Source organism: Glycine soja, chromosome 7, assembly GCF_004193775.1.
Source record: "Glycine soja cultivar W05 chromosome 7, ASM419377v2, whole genome shotgun sequence".
In the NCBI taxonomy this organism is placed as follows: Eukaryota; Viridiplantae; Streptophyta; class Magnoliopsida; order Fabales; family Fabaceae; genus Glycine; species Glycine soja.
In genome coordinates this window covers 44,352,404-44,371,775 of record NC_041008.1, presented here as the reverse complement: position 1 = coordinate 44,371,775, position 19,372 = coordinate 44,352,404, and the positions used below count along the sequence as shown (strand labels likewise).

The 19,372-nt window shown below is 33.2% G+C and overlaps 1 protein-coding gene across 2 annotated transcripts; it reads left to right on the top strand.

The window, feature by feature from the left end:
* Positions 1-2,929: 2,929 nt before the first annotated feature.
* Positions 2,930-18,951, top strand: LOC114419980 (serine/threonine-protein phosphatase 4 regulatory subunit 3-like). 2 transcript variants are annotated; one of them, XM_028385812.1, is made up of 24 exons: positions 2,952-3,408; positions 6,068-6,148; positions 8,156-8,255; positions 8,378-8,462; positions 8,567-8,616; positions 8,883-8,962; positions 9,088-9,147; positions 9,578-9,677; positions 9,771-9,848; positions 10,057-10,124; positions 10,237-10,305; positions 10,384-10,461; positions 10,548-10,643; positions 11,415-11,485; positions 12,444-12,521; positions 12,633-12,726; positions 13,662-13,760; positions 14,762-14,979; positions 15,066-15,180; positions 16,394-16,525; positions 16,601-16,708; positions 16,779-16,891; positions 16,983-17,078; positions 17,744-18,951. In XM_028385812.1, exons 1-24 carry the CDS (start codon positions 3,364-3,366, stop codon positions 18,270-18,272), a joined length of 2,643 nt encoding a protein of 880 aa, XP_028241613.1. In that variant the 5' UTR covers positions 2,952-3,363; the 3' UTR covers positions 18,273-18,951. The 2 variants fall into 2 exon arrangements, 1 of the variants encoding a protein (XP_028241613.1); XR_003668327.1 differs by lacking the exons at positions 16,601-16,708; positions 16,779-16,891; positions 16,983-17,078; positions 17,744-18,951 and having other exon boundaries at positions 2,930-3,408; positions 12,638-12,726; positions 16,394-16,519.
* The last annotated feature ends 421 nt before the right edge of the window (positions 18,952-19,372 follow it).

The following is a 19,372-nucleotide window of genomic DNA, read 5'->3' as shown; positions in this document are numbered from 1 at the left end:
TTTAACACATTTATAAAATGTATTATATTGATATCTCATGTGGCTAGAGGATCGTGAGTATTTATTGTGGTCAAAATGGTTTGCATACTAGCACTCCTAATTAATATCCAGAAGTTAATCTCTTATCATTGGAGCACCCACCAAGATTTGAATCTATGTACCCCACAACCTTCAAGCTATCAACTCTCCTATATATAAGCCTATACTCCTTAGTCTTCTGCAAGTACCTAATCACTTTGTTAGCAACTATCCAGTGATCATTCCCAGGGTTCGACTGGTAATTACCAAGAACGCCAACTATGAAAGCAATATCAGGTCCAGTGCATACCTAAGCATACATGAGGTTGTCCTAAGCTATGTTATGTAAAAGTTACCCGTTTTTAATAGTGATGTATTTATAGTATTTGGGGTGTTACAAATGATACATGTAACATTGTTGGCAAATGTATAATGAAGATGATTGATAATTTTATGATACTTCAATTGATGTGGCATATCTTCCTAAACTTCGAAATAACTTAACTTTTTTTAACACTTTAGACTTTATTGGTTGTACAAATTGAGCATACGCCAGAGTCTTGAGAGTTTCTAGAGGTGCCTTGACATGTTAAGAATTAGAAGTTGCAAAATGGACTATATACATTTCAAGATAATTATAGGTGCAATTGCAATATGTTATATTTTAAAGCTTGACCAAACTCATTTGTGACATCTAAGCTAAGTCATACAACTAGACAAAAAACTGAAAGAATTTAGCAAGAAAAGTTTGCTTGGTGGCCATTAGTCTAAAAAGACAATTTTGTGCTAGCATTGTGTTTATGGAAGAGTATAAAGTAAACCTTAGGAATAAGGTGTGAGATTCTTTATTATATCTATTCAAAGGCACTTGAGAGAGGAGTTTGTTTCAATGTTTGGAGTGAGGTTCACAACTTTCATTGATTTTTATTCATGAAAAAATATTGAATTTATGTCTTGAAACAAAATAGCAATGTCTTCCTCAAATTCAATGCCTTCTTGATATTGGATTTATATATAGTTTGTTTCAATGTTTAAAGTGAGGTTCATAACTTCCATTGATTTTTATTCATGAGAAAATATCGAATTTATGTCTTAAAACAAAATAACAATGTCTTCCTCAAATTCAATGTCTTCCCGATATTTTATTTATATATAAAGTGTAGGTATAAAGTAATAGGACCTCAAGGAATCAAAACTCGTAATTAATAGGGATGAGACATCTGACAATACATCCATAAAATCAAAGTCACATAAAACTTCATTTAAATAAAGTTGAACCTCGTTCCACTAGAAAAAGGTTGAAGTAGAAATTGAAGTTCTTAAAAAAAAAACAGCATACATTTGAGAATGTCATGTCATTAAAACATAAACAACTTTGAAAATTTTCAATTTTGTATGAAGATTATATGTGATTGAAAAGTTTCAAAGTTATGCTTATCTTAAAAAATCATCTTAAGAAAATTTTATAGAATTTTGAAATGCAAAATGCAAAAGTAGATAATACATCCTACAAAGCCCTTCTTATGCTATTTACGGGAATGACACCACAAAAATAATCCTAACATGCATCCAATATTTTTTATGGTTTTAATATCTATTGAATAATTTAACTCAAATAATTATCTTTTTCAATCTATAATTTTCAATATCTCTAGTTCTAACTTGAATTTAAATATTTTTTAAAAATATCAGAAATGAAAGCTAGATGGAAAATAGTTATAGGATTCATTTATCAAAGTATTACAAAGTTGGTTTATTTATACAAAGATAGAAAATAACTATTTTGTTCTTTCCATGAAGAGCCATGCACATTGCTTTCTTTCAAGAATTGTAGTTTTCACCGGTAGGAGGACGAGAAACTAAGGCAATGCCAGGATTGTCGGAAGAATGAAGAATCAAGGGGTTAGAATCATCAATGACAACCATGACCATGAGAAAAAAAAAGAAGAAAGCAATAGACACGGAAGCAAAAATTTTGATACTATATCAGAAATGAAAGATAAATGAAAAAATTTTAGGATTCATTCATTAAAGTATTGCAAAGTTGATTTATTTATACAAAGACACAAAATAACTAACTTGAGTAACCAACTAACTGTCATAATCAATTATCTACTCAAATAACTTTTAGTAATTGTCATAACAAACTACTCAAATAACTAACGGTAACTGCTGTGATAAAAAGTATCAATACTTAAAAATAACAATAACGATATTAATTATTTATCCCAAATTTAAAATATAATTTATATGTTTAATTTTTTTTATTACAAACTTCAATTGTAATATAATATATATTATTAGACTTATTTATTTATTATAATCTTAATTGTATAAAACAAATACTTATTATTTGCAATGCAGAAATTAAAATACTAATTTTATATTTTTAAAGTTGTTAATGCTTAATCAAATAATTTTTTTATTTTTTATATGATATCTATTTAAAAATTGAAATATTCTAAAAGTTAAATAAAAATATATTGCAGAAATTCACACAAATGATTAATGTGGATTGTACTAATAATCTTAGGCTCTATTTGTTTGCAGAGAAAAGAAAGTGAAAGAAAAAGAAGAAATGAATAATAAAGAAATATGATTTACACATTTATATTCTGTTTTAATTTAAAACTTTAATTTCATCTCTTTTTACTCTACCAAAGAATACCTTAATGATTTGTTTGAATGTAAAACATAAAAAATCACAAATAATAAATATATTTTAATGAAAGAAATAAAAATAAATAAAGCTATGTTGCAAAAAAAATACTTATTACTTATTTTCATTTAATTTTTTTCCCTGAAGGCAAAGGAGCAGAAAGTTGAAAAACAGAGAAAAAAACACAGGAACCATTGTCGCGGTGTAAAAGCCCCGCGTTCACTCAGTTAATCGGTTTGGTCTAGTTTTTCCAAAATTCCAAACAGTCGCTCCGTCCAATGTGATCAAAATGCGACAGAAAGAAGCGCGCAATCGCACGGATCGCACTGAAGTGTATGGCCCATTCGTGATTTTCCGGAACCTCCAGGGGCATTAATGCGAATCCACATCATTAATTCAATGCGTTAATAGTTTTCTACTTCTCGTTTTGCTTAATCGAAGGTCTTGGACAGAGAAAAAATATTAAAGGGGGGAGAGAGAGAGAGAGAGAGAGAGAAGAGGGAGAGGAGTGAAAGTTCACGCACGCTGCTATGTTGATGGCGGTTAGGGTTTCCTGTTGATCCCGCAAAACTTACTTCCTTTGCTGCAATTGTTTTTTACTTTCATCCTCCTTCTCCTCAAAACCCTAATTCGAAGCCCCCCAAAATTGAGTGTGCCCGTTGTTGCTTCAATTTCGAGGATTTGCGATGGGAGCGCCGGAGAAATCACAACCTAACACTAATTCGATGCAGGCAAGTCTTCTCTATTGCAATTGGAGACCTTCTGCCTTGCCCTAGAATCTAGTCTCTGAAGGTTTTTTGCTTTTTGATGTTGTTTGGAGTTCGCGTTTCGATTTAGTTTATTGGAGGCTTTTGATAGATTCAAGTGTTAGCTTCGTAAATTCATTTGAATTGGTTTTCACTTGGTATATCACTCGTGTTCTGCTATGCTTCCGTTGCGTGGTTTCTTAAACAACTTGTTTTGGTGGTTTCTATGTTTTAAGCAATCCATTTGTTGCAGTGACGGACCCATATGTTTTTTTTAGTGGAGGCAAAGCTTTCTATAATATCCCCCACGGAGAAATTTTTGTGTATTAAGTTGTGATATAAACTGTTCTTTTAAATGTGGCTAGGTGGGGTGTGTGTGTGTGTATGGCGTGGATGGTAGCAAGTTCATCTCATAAGAAATTGACCTTTGAATACTCTAGGACTGGTTATGCATGGAAATATGGTTCCATGCTTTCTGTTCGTGAAGAATTGGGCTTGTTAGGTGCCAATTAAATTATCCAAGCAAATAGGCTTGAATCTAGATATATGCTTTTTGCTATAATAATAATAATAATTGGATATGCTTTCGTGGACCTTATCCCCAGGAATTTTTAGGAAGTTAGAAATTGAACTGATGGGTAAGAATTTAGTTTTTACCTTCAAAACTTGTTGGGCACATACTCTTTTGAGCTGTCGTTATTACTATTAGACAAGAATCCAGTAGTGTTGGCATGTTTGGTTTAAGACCTTTGGATAAACAAAGACTTATTTGAGCCAGAGATGAATTTCTTGATGCTAGATCTGAGGATTTTGGATTCAATTTGGTTGGATAGTATTCTATATTTTATCCGTTTGAATATTTATCCGTTACTGTTAATATGTGATGGTAGAATTAGTAAAGTTGTTGTCGTGTCACTGGGCAGTGCACTAGTTATGGACTTATGGTCCAATTTAGTCTTCTGATGATGTCTTGCTAATAGCTTGGTGTTCACTAAATGTACGAAGCATTTTCTTTTTTCTAGGGTTACTTGCACTATTTCCCTTTCTTACTTAATTTCCTCAACCTTTTGATTGTTACTACCCTGAATGCTGCTTGTTGTGTTGTGTTTGCTACCACTTTCTTTTCAGAGTTGGAATTGTACTTCTTTCACCATAACAATGTTCAATGACGTGAATAGTAAATTATTAATTCTGGCATCTGTTGATATGTTTTGACTTAAGCACAACAGGCAAATCCAACCCAAAAGACTAGTCCATTATGTGGGAGTCTCATGGCGTAATCTAGCTTCCTATTCTACTCAATGTGGGACTCATAACATGATACTTGATATCGTGTTCTTAGATTTGTTAATCGTTTCCCTAGTCATTAATGAGATCCCACTTAAATTAAAAAAATTATACCCAATTGTTACAGTTTCTCTGGCATTTAATTGGATTCTCATGAGGTTGTTTGTCTCTTGGCTTGTTTTCATATAAGCTACTCGTTCCTCTCTTGTGTAGACTGGTCAGTTTTTTAGTTTAACTTTTTAAGAATTTATCAACCATTTTATTTTATAATAAAAATTCACATGTTGTTTACTAGTAAAACAGATTTTGTATTAAAAGATCAGTACTCAGTAGTAGTATATTTATCTTTTCAGTGCTTTAATCTTGGTTTTTTGCAAACACCCTTATTAAAACAGACTTTGTATTAAAAGATCAGTACTCAGTAGTAGTATATTTATCCTTTCAGTGCTTTAATCTTTGTTTTATGCAAAACACCCTTATTACAAGTGAGGAAAGAAGATCCTATCTGGTGTTAGTATTCTCATGTGAGACAGGTTCAAACTCTGGTTAAATTTCAATTACTCTCGTTTCTTGGCATGCCAGTTTCCTCAAACAGTCAGGATTAGCTTTTGAATATAGTAAAATTTGTCTGATTGGATGTTTATTTCTTAACTTGAAAAGATACCTTAATACTTTTTGGAGATAAATTATTGCAAACGATGATTGTTAAACAATTAGGAAACCAAAATGTCATCCACTTGGTCTTCAGAACTGAAAGTCATGAATGAAATAATTTTGTATCAGTGATAATGTCAATTTTTATTCAGTCCTTCATGTTCATTAATTACTATCGATGTAGAAAGAAATTTCTTTTTATTATACTATGTAATTTGAGTTTATATTTCTTTCCTTCTTTTTTGTTCTTCTGATTTTGCTCCTACCAATAATATTGTAAGAGAAATTGGAAGTAGGGGGCATTCTTTTTTCATTTGGCTCATTAAAAACACTTTTCTTTTTCGGACTTGTTTTCAGCTGCTAGTTGCTTCACATTCTTTCTAGCAGAGCCTTTAAATTGTTTTTGAAGGAAAGAGGAAATAAAAAGATTTCCAAACAAATACATTATGATTTAGATTTCAGTGATTCTATTACATGAACAATATAGCTATTTTCACAAGAGACAGCAGTTGGTCTGCTTAAGATTAATGCATGTAGTTTATTTGTTTTATTTTTACTTATATTATAATACAATTTGTGTATTTTGAAATTCTTACATGGAATATGTTCTTACAACCTTTGCTTCTATATTGCTATAAACTGTGGTTGAGAGGCATATATGATGATTTCTTTTTACTTAATCTCTCTTCTAATTCGATTTCAGCGTGTCAAGGTATATCGTCTGAATGATGATGGGAAATGGGATGACCAGGGTACTGGACATGTCTCTGTTGATTATTTAGAGGTTTGTAAATCTTTTTATTTTGATGAAGCTTTTATCTGTGACATGACAGCTTGGTTAATGGTATCATTTGATCTGTGTAGCTTATTACACCTGGTGGAAAAAGGCTTTTGTGTTGCTTCTTATTGAAGCCTGCATTTGTAATTGGCTTGCCTATTGCTTTTATCTGCTTTATTTTCCCTTGGGTAGTGTTTGGATAGAGAATTTCAAAATTCTATGGAATTTGAAATGTATGGGAATTTAATTTAATTGCTTCAATTAAATTAGAAAAAATTAAAATAGCAAGGTGCAACATAGATAGAGATGCACTAAAGTTTTTAGGTGGGAGAGCTCATGGTGAGAGTGAGACCATGAAAGAGAAAGAATTTCCAATTTTTTTTTTCACTTTAGATATTATTTGAAATCCCTTCATTTTAGTTGGATTTTTTCCCCTACAAAACCCCCATTTGCATAAATCAAAATCTAGATATATAATTTATCATATCTAACATCTCCATCATCCAAATTCTCCTATTAGGGGCATCACTGATGTCCTTTGCATCTTGGTCTTGAACCAAGTCCTTATCTTCAATGTGGAGTATCCCCATCCAAGTTGTCCACATCCAAACCTTCATTGTTCCATCATGATTTTCCACAATCCAGTCATTGTCGGACGAAACATCATCCAGATTTAGCTCAAGATTCTTCCCTTTCGTAGCTTGCTTCTTTTTTGGTCATTCTTGAATTAGCCTATAAAATACAACTTTGTTCAATGTTTTATGCTTTGATCAGTTTCTTCTTTTGGTTTAGACCTAAACAAAAGCAAATACAATTAAGATTTAAGACGCACAAGTAGTTGGCTAGTAGGTAATTTCAAAGAGGGGATTAGAATTTGTATTTGACCTCTTTGCTTGAAACTCTAGTTGTGTTCACACTTCGAGGAACTACATAATGTCAAGCTTAATATCCAAATAACATTTTTGAAGTATGGATGTTCATCTCCATAAGACTCCCAACACGGTCCCACCAATTTGTTGGAGTCTTCTTATCAACTATCATTCTAGCTAAGGACTACCAAACTGAGTCAATCCTTGTAATCATCAAGTTGGACATCAACCTTACATAGTTTTCATGATCAATCACCATCCTTGTCACGCAATCATATTCATATAGCTTCAAGATCAGACTTAAATCCAGGACTATGGTGTAATTGAGGGTTAAGAAAATAGTCCACAGCATGTGAACGCTTTTGAATGGAAGAAAGTTGGGTGCACCATAATAACTCATGGGTGGACTGACAAAAGGAGGGCAATATTGAGGGTGGCCTATTAGCCTTAAATTGAGGGTGCACCATAAAATAGTCCACATCAAAAGCCTTTGCATCCTCATTTAAACGTGAACTATCTTCTTAACCCTCAATTAACACTATAGTCCTGAATGCAAAGTCGGCTGCACCATAATAACTAAAGAGTGGACTGATTCCACAATCCAGCATGGCAATTTCACCAATTTCTGATCCTGCATGTGAGTCAGCTCACATAGGGCGCTGAAGATTGTTGAATTGCACACTCCTACCATTTGTTGCATGATTTTAACTCCGATGGATGCTTTTATCTTTGTCTTTTGAATTATAAAATTATCTATGTTTAATAACATTTTCCTTTAGGATTGTTGAAAATATTAATTTTAGCTGCTTTCTTCTAATATCTGAGTACCATTATATGAGTTGTAAGGTTAGCTTGGTGGTGAAGGGAGGGGGGAGAGGTCGTGGGTTTGAATTCCTCGCATTAAGAAACAACTAACAACTAACATTTGCCAATAAAAAAAATTTGAGTACCATTACATCTTCTGCTTCCCCCATGTTAATATTTGTGATATATAGCTAATATGGTTTGGGTATTCAAAAAATGTTGTCAGTAGGTATTACTACATGTAAATGCATATCGTTTAGCTGATTTTTCTTTTTTTCTTTTATTAGACAAACTCTGAGATTCATTGCATTGAAAATAAATAAAAAATCTTATAATGCAGCGATCAGAAGAGCTGGGCTTATTTGTTTATGATGAAGAGGATAATGAGAACATACTTTTGCATCGCATCAGTTCTGATGATATATATAGGAAACAAGAAGGTAGTTGGTAGCTTTTATCCTTCCTCCCTCTCTTTTTCAATAAAGGGAATTTGTCTTTCATTTATGCTTGAATAAAAGGGGTCATGGTGTTTATCAGTTTGATGGATGCTTTTGTTCTTCAGATACAATCATCTCATGGAGAGATCCAGAATATGCTACAGAACTGGCACTTAGCTTTCAAGAGCCTAGTGGCTGCTCTTACATATGGTTATAACTTACAACTAGCTAATGATTGTCAGAGTTATGTTTTTTCTGGGTTTTGTTTCTGCTGCTGTAGATTGAGCTTAATTACCTTTGCTTGTTTTGGTCAGGGACAATATTTGCAATGTCCAGAGGAATATGCATTTTAATACATTAAATAGTAAGTAATGCAAACTTTAATCTCATTATTAGCTCTTTGTAGGATGTGCTTCTGTTTTAGTGTCATTGTTTGAATGTTCAATAGATCATCTATGAAAATTATTTCCTAGGAGCTGGTTTTAGTTTCTGCAACAAAAGAATATAATATGTACTGCTGAATCGTGCTATTTACTTACTGTTTTTGATAATTTCTTTTGCTTTGTTTGCCTAATCAACTTGTTTACTGTTTTATTTACTAAGTATGATTATTTTTGCTGGATATCTCAGGTGAGCCATTTCACAGTGTAAACAGTGAGCCAAGGGAGTTGCCTGCTGTTGAGCTATCAACACTTCCTTTGATTCTAAAGGTTTGGACATTCTGTTTATCTTCTTGTTTTTGTTTATTTCTTTTATATAGAATAGTAACAATACACACACACGTAAGCCATGAAACTCAAATATATTTTCATCTATTTTGCCCTTTGGTTTGCAGACTGTGGTTGACAGTGGCTTTGCAGATCAGTTGCGGCTTACAGAACTAATATTAAGTGATGTAAGCTAACTTAAAACTTGGGTATTAGTGCATGTTTTGTCTTCATTGGGTACACCAGTGACCTTCGTTCTGCATAATTGGGTGATCTCTCCTATCATTCATTTAAGTTTCAATCTTTTGGTTGCAAACCTGTGCTTTTCTTATAATGATTTCTAGATTTTTTCAATGTTGTTTTTGGTGTAGAATTTACTGTGATGGTGCATATCACAGATCTAAGAGTCCTTATCCCAATTCCTATACATAATCAAACTCATTCTAGTCTTGGCATCTTAGTTGTTAATACTTAATATAACACATGATAATGGTGTTATCACACTGTCACATTGCGTTGCAGCCCCCTGCTCTTGTCATGTCTAATGCAGCTGAAATGGCACTTTTCTGCTTGTACATTTTATATATGCATCCTTTTTCACCGGTGTTTATATTGCAGCAAGAGTTTTTTCGGAAGCTGATGGAAGTATTCAGAATGTGTGAAGACTTGGAAAATATTGATGGCCTTCACATGATTTTCAAAATAGTCAAAGGGATTGGTCAGTATTCATTTTTACATCATTTTGATTTAGATCCTTATTTTTGTCAATTATGTCCTCATTCATTCTTGTGATATGTTTGCTACATTGCAGTTCTGCTAAATAGTCCAGCGATTTTTGAGAGAATTTTTAGTGATGACTTTATAGTGGACATTATTGGTGCCTTCGAGTGTAAGTGCATTCTTCTGAAATTTCCCCCCATTTAAGTGACATGAGCTATTCATATTTAGCCATTATGTGGTTTTGCTTTTATTTTATTTTATAATTTGTTGGTTGTATTTTAGCCTTTCTTACCTGCTAATAGAGGTTTAAGTTTGATGTACTTGATTTAGATGATTTCATTTCTTCATTCTGAACCACTTGGTTTAGCAATATGCAGATGATCCAGAGGTTCCTTGTGTTCAACATCATCGTAAATTCTTAAAGGAGCATGTTGTTTTTAAGGAGGTATGGTATGTTATCTTTTTATTTTTGGAGAGCTGCAATATAGGTAGATCTGTACTCTGTAGATGTGGTAGGAAATTTTACCTAATAATATTTTACCTACTTTCTCTTGTAGGCGATACCTATAAAAGATCCCGTTGTGTTGTCAAAGATACATCAGACATATAGAGTTGGTTTTTTGAAGGTTTGACTCTTTTTATGCCTTTAATTGCCGATTGTTTTCGTCTTCAATGTGATTTTTACCTTCCCTTCTCACTTTCAGGATGTTGTTCTGGCGAGAGTCTTGGATGAGGGTATTGGTGCAAATCTTAACTCCATAATACATTCAAACAATGCCCATGTAAGATTTGATTAACAAGGAATGAAGACATATCATTTAATTTAGTAAATGTTGTCCTTATTGTTGTCTGCTCTGCTATTTTTTAGGTTGTCTCTTTGTTGAAGGATGACAGTACATTTATCCAGGAGTTGTTTGCTAGGCTAAAATCGCCCACCACCTCTCAAGAATCAAAGAAGAACTTGGTAAGCCTTGATGAAGATATTGTTCTATTTGCTTCTCTTTGGCTATACCTGGAAAGGAAAGCTATTCCCCCTTATGGGCCTCATCTCCCTCCAATAAGCAAATGTTTCAGGGGGATTGGGTTCTCATCACATTCCCTTCTCCTTATATTTTGTACTCGAGACAGAACTATCCCCTTTCCCCTCCCATCCCTCTTATGACCACTCATCTAACAAACAAACTTATAAATGGGTGTGCTACTGTACAATTTACATCGTGATGTTAGTTCATATTTGACTTTGTTCCTGCCTGAAGATGTAGCTTGTTATATATTTGCAATCAGGTGGTTCTATCTGGTGAAGTTTTACATTTTACTTGTAAAAGAAATAGAATCCCAGTAAATAGTATCTACTTGTTTCTCAGTTTCATGTTCCCATATTTTGAGTTGGTTATGAACATGTTATCACCTTAAAATAAAACGAAAAATAGTGACGTGCTATGCTTATTCTTCATCTTACTTTTTCTTCCAAAAAAGTCAAGTAAATGAAGATGTGCCATAACAGGGGTAACTTGGTAGATACTTGCGAAATTACATTTTTATTAGAATAGGGTTAATGCTTTACTTTCTTTAAAATGAATTATGCCTATGCAACTTTTATTACATACTGAGGTTTTATGTTAGTAGTTCTTTCTATCTTGTATGGTTGTATTTCTATAGTGCTTAAATGTAAATGCTGCCTTGTTTAATCGATTCTTATTCTAAATACTGTTTGCCTTTTATGTGGGATGAACAGGTTTATTTCTTACACGAGTTTTGTAGTTTGAGCAAGAGCTTGCAGATGGTCCAGCAGCTTCGGCTTTTTAGGTATGTTACATTTGAATGGTCATCATGACACAGCCTGTTTTGCTGCTTGTCTTTTAAGAACTAATTTTGTTAAGCATATTAAAAGAACTGGTGCTGCTTCCTTTTCCTCCACTTATTTTGGAAGTGTACAGTAGCCTTCTGTGGAATTATTTTTCCCTAGTCTGTTATGAAGTATGTGATAGTGGACCTAATTAGATCTTTTAACTTAGCCTTACTGGAAACACCTGAATAACAATTGGCACATGCTGCATACTACCTTCGGACCTAAATAAAAAAAAAAAATTTAACTAACTTACCCGAGGTTAAGTAAGTTGGTTAATGTCATTTAATTCTTCTAATGACATTTGAAAAATAATCTTTTTTCCTAAAGTGCCCTTCATTGGAACTTGATTTAAGAATAAAAAGGAGTTATTGGAATTATAAACACAATAAATTGAAGAGTATTTCTGGGATGATATTATTAAATAGGGTCAAAGTAGTTAGAATTTGCTTATATTTGATTCCAATATTTTTTTTTTTGAGAAACTGTGCTTCAACTTTGAACTATTGATGTGATATTTAAGTATTGTGTGGTATCAAATGTAATAATTGTTTTTATTTCATTTACTGTTAAATATTTTTACCATAAAATCTGTTATAATTTTTCAAATACAAATATTTAATTAATATATAATAAATTTAATAGCAGCATATTTATTATATAATTTTAATATTTAATAAATTTAATATTATTCTATTATAACAAAATTTAACAGAACTCATGCATCTTGTGCTCCAAGAGTTGTTTTTTAGTTCCTAATCATGATATGTGCTTTAATATCTCTTTGTTAATTGCATATGTTATGTTTTATTATTGATCATGAATCTTACAATTCACGACACTATTCGAAAAATGGGTCTTCCAATTCATGATTTGAATCCCAATTCAACTACATTTTCAAATTCTGAATGTCTATAGGGAACTAATGAACGAAGGCATCTTTGATGTTGTCACCAATGTTTTGCAAAGTCAAGACAAGAAGCTTGTGTTAACTGGGTATTACTTCCCCTTTGCCAATTTGATCTGCATAAAATTTCACTTGACTTTTGTATTTTTTTACTTTCCTTATGATTAATTTCTAATAGGAAATCATTGTGATGGTTGCAGAACAGATATCCTCATTCTTTTCTTGAATCAAGATCCTAATCTTCTGCGATCCTATTTTGTTCGACTGGAAGGATTTGCTCTTCTAGGACTTTTGGTATGTTCTGTATGCAACTGAGTTCATACATTCTTTCTAGATGACATTCATATATAAAGAGTTAGCAGAAATAAATAAAAAATAAAAAAAATTTGTATGTGAACCTATATATAGTATGCTTTGTTGCTATACTGCAATTTTGAAACCAGAAGTCAGTTGTGTTATTTAGTGGGGTGTTTTGCTTGTTTCCTTGTATTAGTGCTGCAGACTGTTGTAGGATATATGTGTAGTCTGTGATAGTAAAACTGATGTATTACTTCAAGAATGAATGCAAGGCATGGTATAGTGTTGCTTATGGTTCAGAGCCAAAGGAAAGGAAAGATTGAGACACTGGACTGTTTTTTGAGAGTGTGAACTGTCAACAGTTACTGCAAAAAGTAACTATGGGGTTTGATTGGTCCTATGGAAGATGGGGGACATAAGGTTAGACAGATAGAAAGGAATCTGAAGAACTCAAGCTTCATAACACCCTAAGGGAAAGTTTGATTGTGTTCTAGTGTCCCCCACCCCCCTCAAAACCGCCGTGTAAAATAATTTTAAAACTGTTTTTTGAAAAAGAAAAAGAAAAAAAGTTCTGTTTGGTGATACTGTTTTTAAAGCAGTTTGTGAAGTTAAAAAATAAGAATTGGAAACATTAAAAATTGCTCCTTTTTTAAAATTAAAAAAAATCTTTAGACTCATTGGCCACACCGTGTTATAACTTACTTGCATCATATCCATTATCATTGGATACAACAGCCAGTCCATGTCCTCACTCTGAACTACACTCTGGAACTGATTAAAATTTAATTATTGGGAGGCATAAAATGTGATTTATGGATGCTATCTACTTATTTTCAATATTTATTAGTTGATTTGTTATATATATATATGTAGTTATGACTTATGGGAAGGCTAGTCCCGCTTGTATTGATTACTGATGCTATCTTGTGCAGGTTAAAGGAATGTTAACAGATTTTGGAGAGAACATGCACTGCCAGTTTCTTGAAATTCTTCGCAATTTATTGGACTCATGCACATTGTCTGGACCACAGGTTCATCTTTGTGCTGTTTTCTGGAACCTATCAATTTTTACCTTGTTTGTAACTTGTTTTTGTATGACCATTATTCTTCTTGACTGAAATATATTTATATTTGTGTTTCTTATGTAGTTCTTAATTTTTAGCTAGAGGTCTTATCTTTGACTTAAAATTTATCAACTCAATTCATATCCTGATACTTGTTGTTTGCATATATATACTTTTTTTATGGCTGTATTTTATTTAAATGGTAATTTTCTATGCTCATTTTCATTAATATTCTCTCTTTCCATTGGATGTTGCTTTCAACTATCTTGATTTTTTGTTCTTTTTTTGGGGGGGGGGGGGGGTAATTTCTAACTTAGTGGTGGTAGCTTTGCATTCAGAGTCAATTCATTTGTGGTTGCTTTTCCTATTTAAGATTTGAATATTGTGTTTTATTTTATGTATATTTAATCTTTGGTAAAATAAATCTCAGGCTGATGTATTTTTATGGGAACTGGGAGTTACTGACAGTCATTGGCAGAAAGTAGGAACAGACGAACAGTAGCTAGGGGTTATGCATTATTAGAATATGTTGAAATGAATAGTAACTGTTATGTTGATAGTTTAGGGCAGATAGTTTGGATCAGTTTCATTTTATTAATCATGTTTAATAAGGGAATAGGGGGATAGATGTGTTATCTTATAATTTGGACAGTGAACACAACTAAGTCTTTTTTACTCTGGGACAGCAAATTCTGCTGTGTTTTGTGTGATTTAATAAAATACTATTCTTCAATTTATCAACTGGTGTTCTATCAATTTTTTCTTGCTTTGCTTTTGAAGTCAACATACTAAGTTTTGTTTGTGCAGGGATAAATTTTGAATGTTGAGTTGTATTTTATAATATATCTGCTGAATTGTTGGAAAAACTTGTCAGTTAAAGTTTCACGTAAGATGAAAGTCTATTTCTATGTTCGTATAATAGGTATTACTGAACTTGTTTTATTGACTGCTTTAGTTTTATCTGACAGAGGGACACTATTATTGACATATTCTTTGAGAGGCATTTGGGGCAATTGATTGAGGTTATAACAGCATCTTGTCCTTCAGAAAATACTGCTGATGCAAATGGCAAATCAATAGGTCCTGGACGAAGAATTCAGTGTCAGAGTGGAACAAAGCCGGAGATACTATCAAACATATGTGAATTATTATGCTTTTGTGTCCTACATCATCCATACAGAATAAAGTATTTCCTTGTTGCTCTGCAGTATCGGTTGACTTTTTGCTGTTAAGCATGGAAATTATGTTCATGGTTCTCTTTGCTGTTTTTAGGTGCAACTTTCTTCTTAATAATGTGATTGAAAAAATATTGCTATTGACACGGAGAGCAGAAAGATACTTGGTTGTTGGTGCTGTCCGGTTCGTTCGAACTATTCTCTCTCGCCATGTAAGTTATCATTTATGCAGATATTTGTGACTTGAAAAGCGAATATTCTAAATAATGTTAATCTGATAACTGTTTGGGGGGAATTTACATTGAGTAGATAGATGCCTATTATTACTTTTGTATAATAGAGCTATGTTACAGGCTACAAATTTCTCCTAAAAAGCAGATTGAGAAGTAAATCTGTGAACAGATAATACAGGAAAATAATGGATAACTCGACTGTAATGGCAGCTATGTATCATGAAACCAACTTTTACTGCAGCTAAAGCCTGGAAATAGTTTAATGTTTTATTATACTTCAGCATAATTGTAGAAATTATGTGATCTGCGAATTGTATCGAATGGTTTGATACACACCAATGATTTTTAGAGAGCTAGCTATATGGTGGCCAAAATAAGGACATGGATTGCCAGGAAATTATGTTTTTCTGTTTTGAGAGTGAATGATGGAGATGTGCTGATTCAAGATCTTTTTTTTTTTTTTACTAAGTTGGGTCAAGGATGACCCAATGCGATCTGAAGTGAAATGATACTGAACATTTTTCGAGAAAAAAAGAAAGGAAAGAAAACAGATAAGCAAATGCACTTCATTTGCAGGAGAATTCCTATTTTGTTAGTCTATTACTGTGAATTTTTCCTCTGCTGTTCTTGAGACAGAACAAAGGAACAGATTTTCCAAATTGTGGGCCTATTTTTTAAAAAAGCTTATATATGAAATTTCACTTGCTAGTAATATTCAGTTTGACTTGTATTTTATGATTTTATTTTGTACTTGCAGGAAATTTGTGTTTTAAGTTGTTTTGGGCTCAGTTCCTGGTAGAAAATGATTGCATTAAGCATTTTGTTAATGATGCATATGTACATCATCTATCATTTATATAATATATTTGAAGCTATTTTTAATTTTCCGTCTAAATCTAACCATTCCCAATTCAAAACTTAGGTTCTCTAATTTGAATATAGAATTGATACCCTTGTTCCTCAAAATTATTAATAATTTTCATTTTATATATATTTTTTTGAATCATGTTTTGAACTAGAGTTTTGTCTGTTGCAACTTGCAAGCCCTTTCTTCTTTAGATGTCTAATTTTTTGCGACTAAGTTGAATCTGTTAGTTTGGAGATCATCCTCCTTATTACCAAAGAAATGTTTTTTCTTTATAAAAACTGTTCATTTTGTATTTCATTAACAGTTTGGAGTGTTAACATGCAGGATGAGCATCTGATAAATTATTTTGTTAGGAATAATGTTCTGAAGCCAATTATTGATGTCTTTGTTTCTAATGGCAATCGCTACAATCTGCTCCATTCTGCTGTTCTGGAACTTTTTGAGTTTATTCGGAAGGTGTGAATCTTTAGTAATTGTTCTGGATCTTAAATGCCTAAAGCAATGTTGTGCTGATGATATTGTATTGTGTAGGAAAATCTGAAATTATTGCTGAGATACATAGTCGATTCTTTTTGGGACCAGCTGGTGAAATTTGAGAATTTGGCTTCAATTCACTCACTGAAAGTTAAATATGAGCAGGTAAGTCTTTTTCTTTATTAGCATGAACTGTGGGCCAAACACAAGTTTGAGTTTATGTGCTTGCTTGCAGTGTTTGGATAATGGTGGGACAAATGATGATGCCACTACTGCAGTGGACCTTCGAAGAAGAAATGATGAGCGTGCTCTGGAGAGAGAAGAAGAACGGTACTTTAATGAGGACAGGTACATACCTTATTTCTTGATCATGCTAGTAGATTTTCAGTTGTTTATACTGTTAGCACGGAGTCTCTTAATTTTTTGTTTATTTGATCAGTGACGAGGAGGATACTGCTTCTGTTCCACGTAATCTGAAAGGACACCAGCAACCTAATCTATCCAATGGAGTTGCTGCAAGCTATTCACAGTTAAGGTAGACTTCCGTTTCTTAGTACAGTAGAAACTCTTTAAATTAATACTCGGTAAATTAATAAACTCTCTAAAATAATAAATTTGTCCGGTCCCGACTTGGATTAATGTAAAAAATTGAAAAATTCGATAAATTAATAAGATAATAATTTTTCGTGAGATTCCTTTATAATTTCGGTCCCAAGAAAATCATAAATTAATAATTCATAGAAACTGAAAAAAAATATATTATACTCTATTGAAATATGATTCAATAGTTGTCTGTTTTCTTTTAAAGTTCAAGTCTATTTGGAGTTCATCTCTAACTTTGCTTAAGAATACATTGAACACATTTGTTCCTCTTGTTTACATTTACTGTACTTCAAAAGTCATTATTGATTTTCAATGCATATGAACACAGTAGTTACTAATTTACGTTGAGTCCCAAGGTTTGCTGCAACGTAATTCTAAGAGGCATAGACTAATTTGCCCTTTTGTTTGGTATGTACAGTATAATTACTTAAAAACTCTTTAAATTAATAATTATTAATTTATCGATAAATTAATAACTCTCTAAATTAATAAATTTCTCCGATCCTGATATTATTCATTTATAGAGTTTTAACTTTATTATGTTTAACTGTTTGTAGTCTATATGCTATAAAATAATTTGTTCGTCTTGATTTTCAGTCCAAGGTCGCTGGTTGATTATGAGGATGATGAGGATGATGAAGATTACAAGCCACCGCCAAGGAAGCAGCCAGAAACTTCTGAGGAAGATGACGGGATAATGGAGTCTCTTGGGCTGAAGAGGAAATTACCTTCAAAAGATAAGGAGCCTGAACTTGTGAAGAAACAGAAGTTATCGAAGAATTCTAAATCTAAAGATAGTGTTTTTGCTGCCTTGTGTTCAACATTGAGCCAAGCTGTGCTACCCAGTAAGAAAACATCAATCAGCATTCCTTCCTGTGCTCGAACAGATGGGAGGATGAGCTCAAGCGAAGATAATCAGGGGGATGTACAAAATATTTCTAGAAGCAGCAGTTCCAATAATAGCAACATTGCAGCAGAAGACAATCACGTAGAGAAAGAAGGTGAAGCCTCTAGAAGCTTTTCTGATTGCTTGCATGCAAAATCAGATAGCATACAATTGGGTGGAGAAGAACGTCCATTGGTTGCCCCAAAATCCTCACCAGAGATGGCTGTAAATGGATCTTAAGCTTTCAGAATCATATGCAGGAAGACAGATTATTTGTTTTATTTGACGTATAGATTTGCTGGTGGGTTAGTGGTTCTGACTACATAAATAGAGCTTTGAGACGAAGGAAATTTACCTACAAGGGGGTAAATTCTGCTTATGCGTTGCATCGAGGACGTGGGAATACTGTACAGTGCCACTAAGAGGCGGGAAGATATTATTAATACAGCAACGTGGGTGGATCTGGCTCCTATTCTTCAGTTTGCTATTTTGGGCTTGAGCTTAGTATTTGTTTTTGTATGACATTCCTGAAAAATAATTCTGTGTTTTCCCCTGCTCCAAAAATTTACCTCTTCCAGCTCATTTATTTGCAAAGTTTCCGCCAGAATGTCCAAGTGCGGGTGAGGGGTTATCATTCATGTTATATAATATTATTTACCCTTCTCAGTATTTGAACTTCGTGATAGAGGGCGCCAATATCTTGCCCTACACAGGTTTTCCGTGTGTTTTTTCCCCCTTTCTTTTTTCGGTGGTGGGATGTGTTGGTAGGAAAACGTGCAGTGAGTATCTAAGGCCCATTTTTCACTAATGTAGGGAATCATCAGCCGTTGTAAATCTGTATTAAACTGTTGAGTATTGCAAAGAACTCTTATGCAGTTTTTCCATACCGCAACTGTATTCACAATATTGTTGTTTGTTACTGCTGTCATGCTAGACCTTGCATCCATCTTGTATTTTTGGTTTTCCGCCTTTTTATGCTAATTGCAGTTTTGCAAATGCCCAGCCTTTGCGCTAATTTCGTTGAGATGTGGTCTCTCTACGACTGTTCACGGGTTTGTACTGGTTGTGCGGTTTACTCATGGATTGGGTTGGGGATTCTTGTAGTGCAACCAAGGTCCTGGAAATGGGTTGCCGAGTCGAACCAGATAGCACTGTTCTCGTGATTTCCCACAACGTAAAGGGTTGATGTGCGCTGTGGCGGATATCAAGGCGTTGTCCAGATATTCCTTGTCAAGCCGTAACATAATTTTTTAGGGACGACGTAGTCGACATTAGGAGGGAAAAAGGAGAAAAACCTTCAAAACTTTTTGTCTAAAAAATTAAAACTTGAAAAATATCTT

Coding starts and splice junctions, on each gene's coding strand:
- LOC114419980 (XM_028385812.1), top strand. CDS start 3,364: ATGGGAGCGCCGGAGAAATCACAACCTAACACTAATTCGATGCAG. Junction 11,486..12,443: donor CAGCAGCTTCGGCTTTTTAG/GTATGTTACATT, acceptor GAATGTCTATAG/GGAACTAATGAACGAAGGCA. Junction 16,526..16,600: donor TTTTTGAGTTTATTCGGAAG/GTGTGAATCTTT, acceptor TGTATTGTGTAG/GAAAATCTGAAATTATTGCT.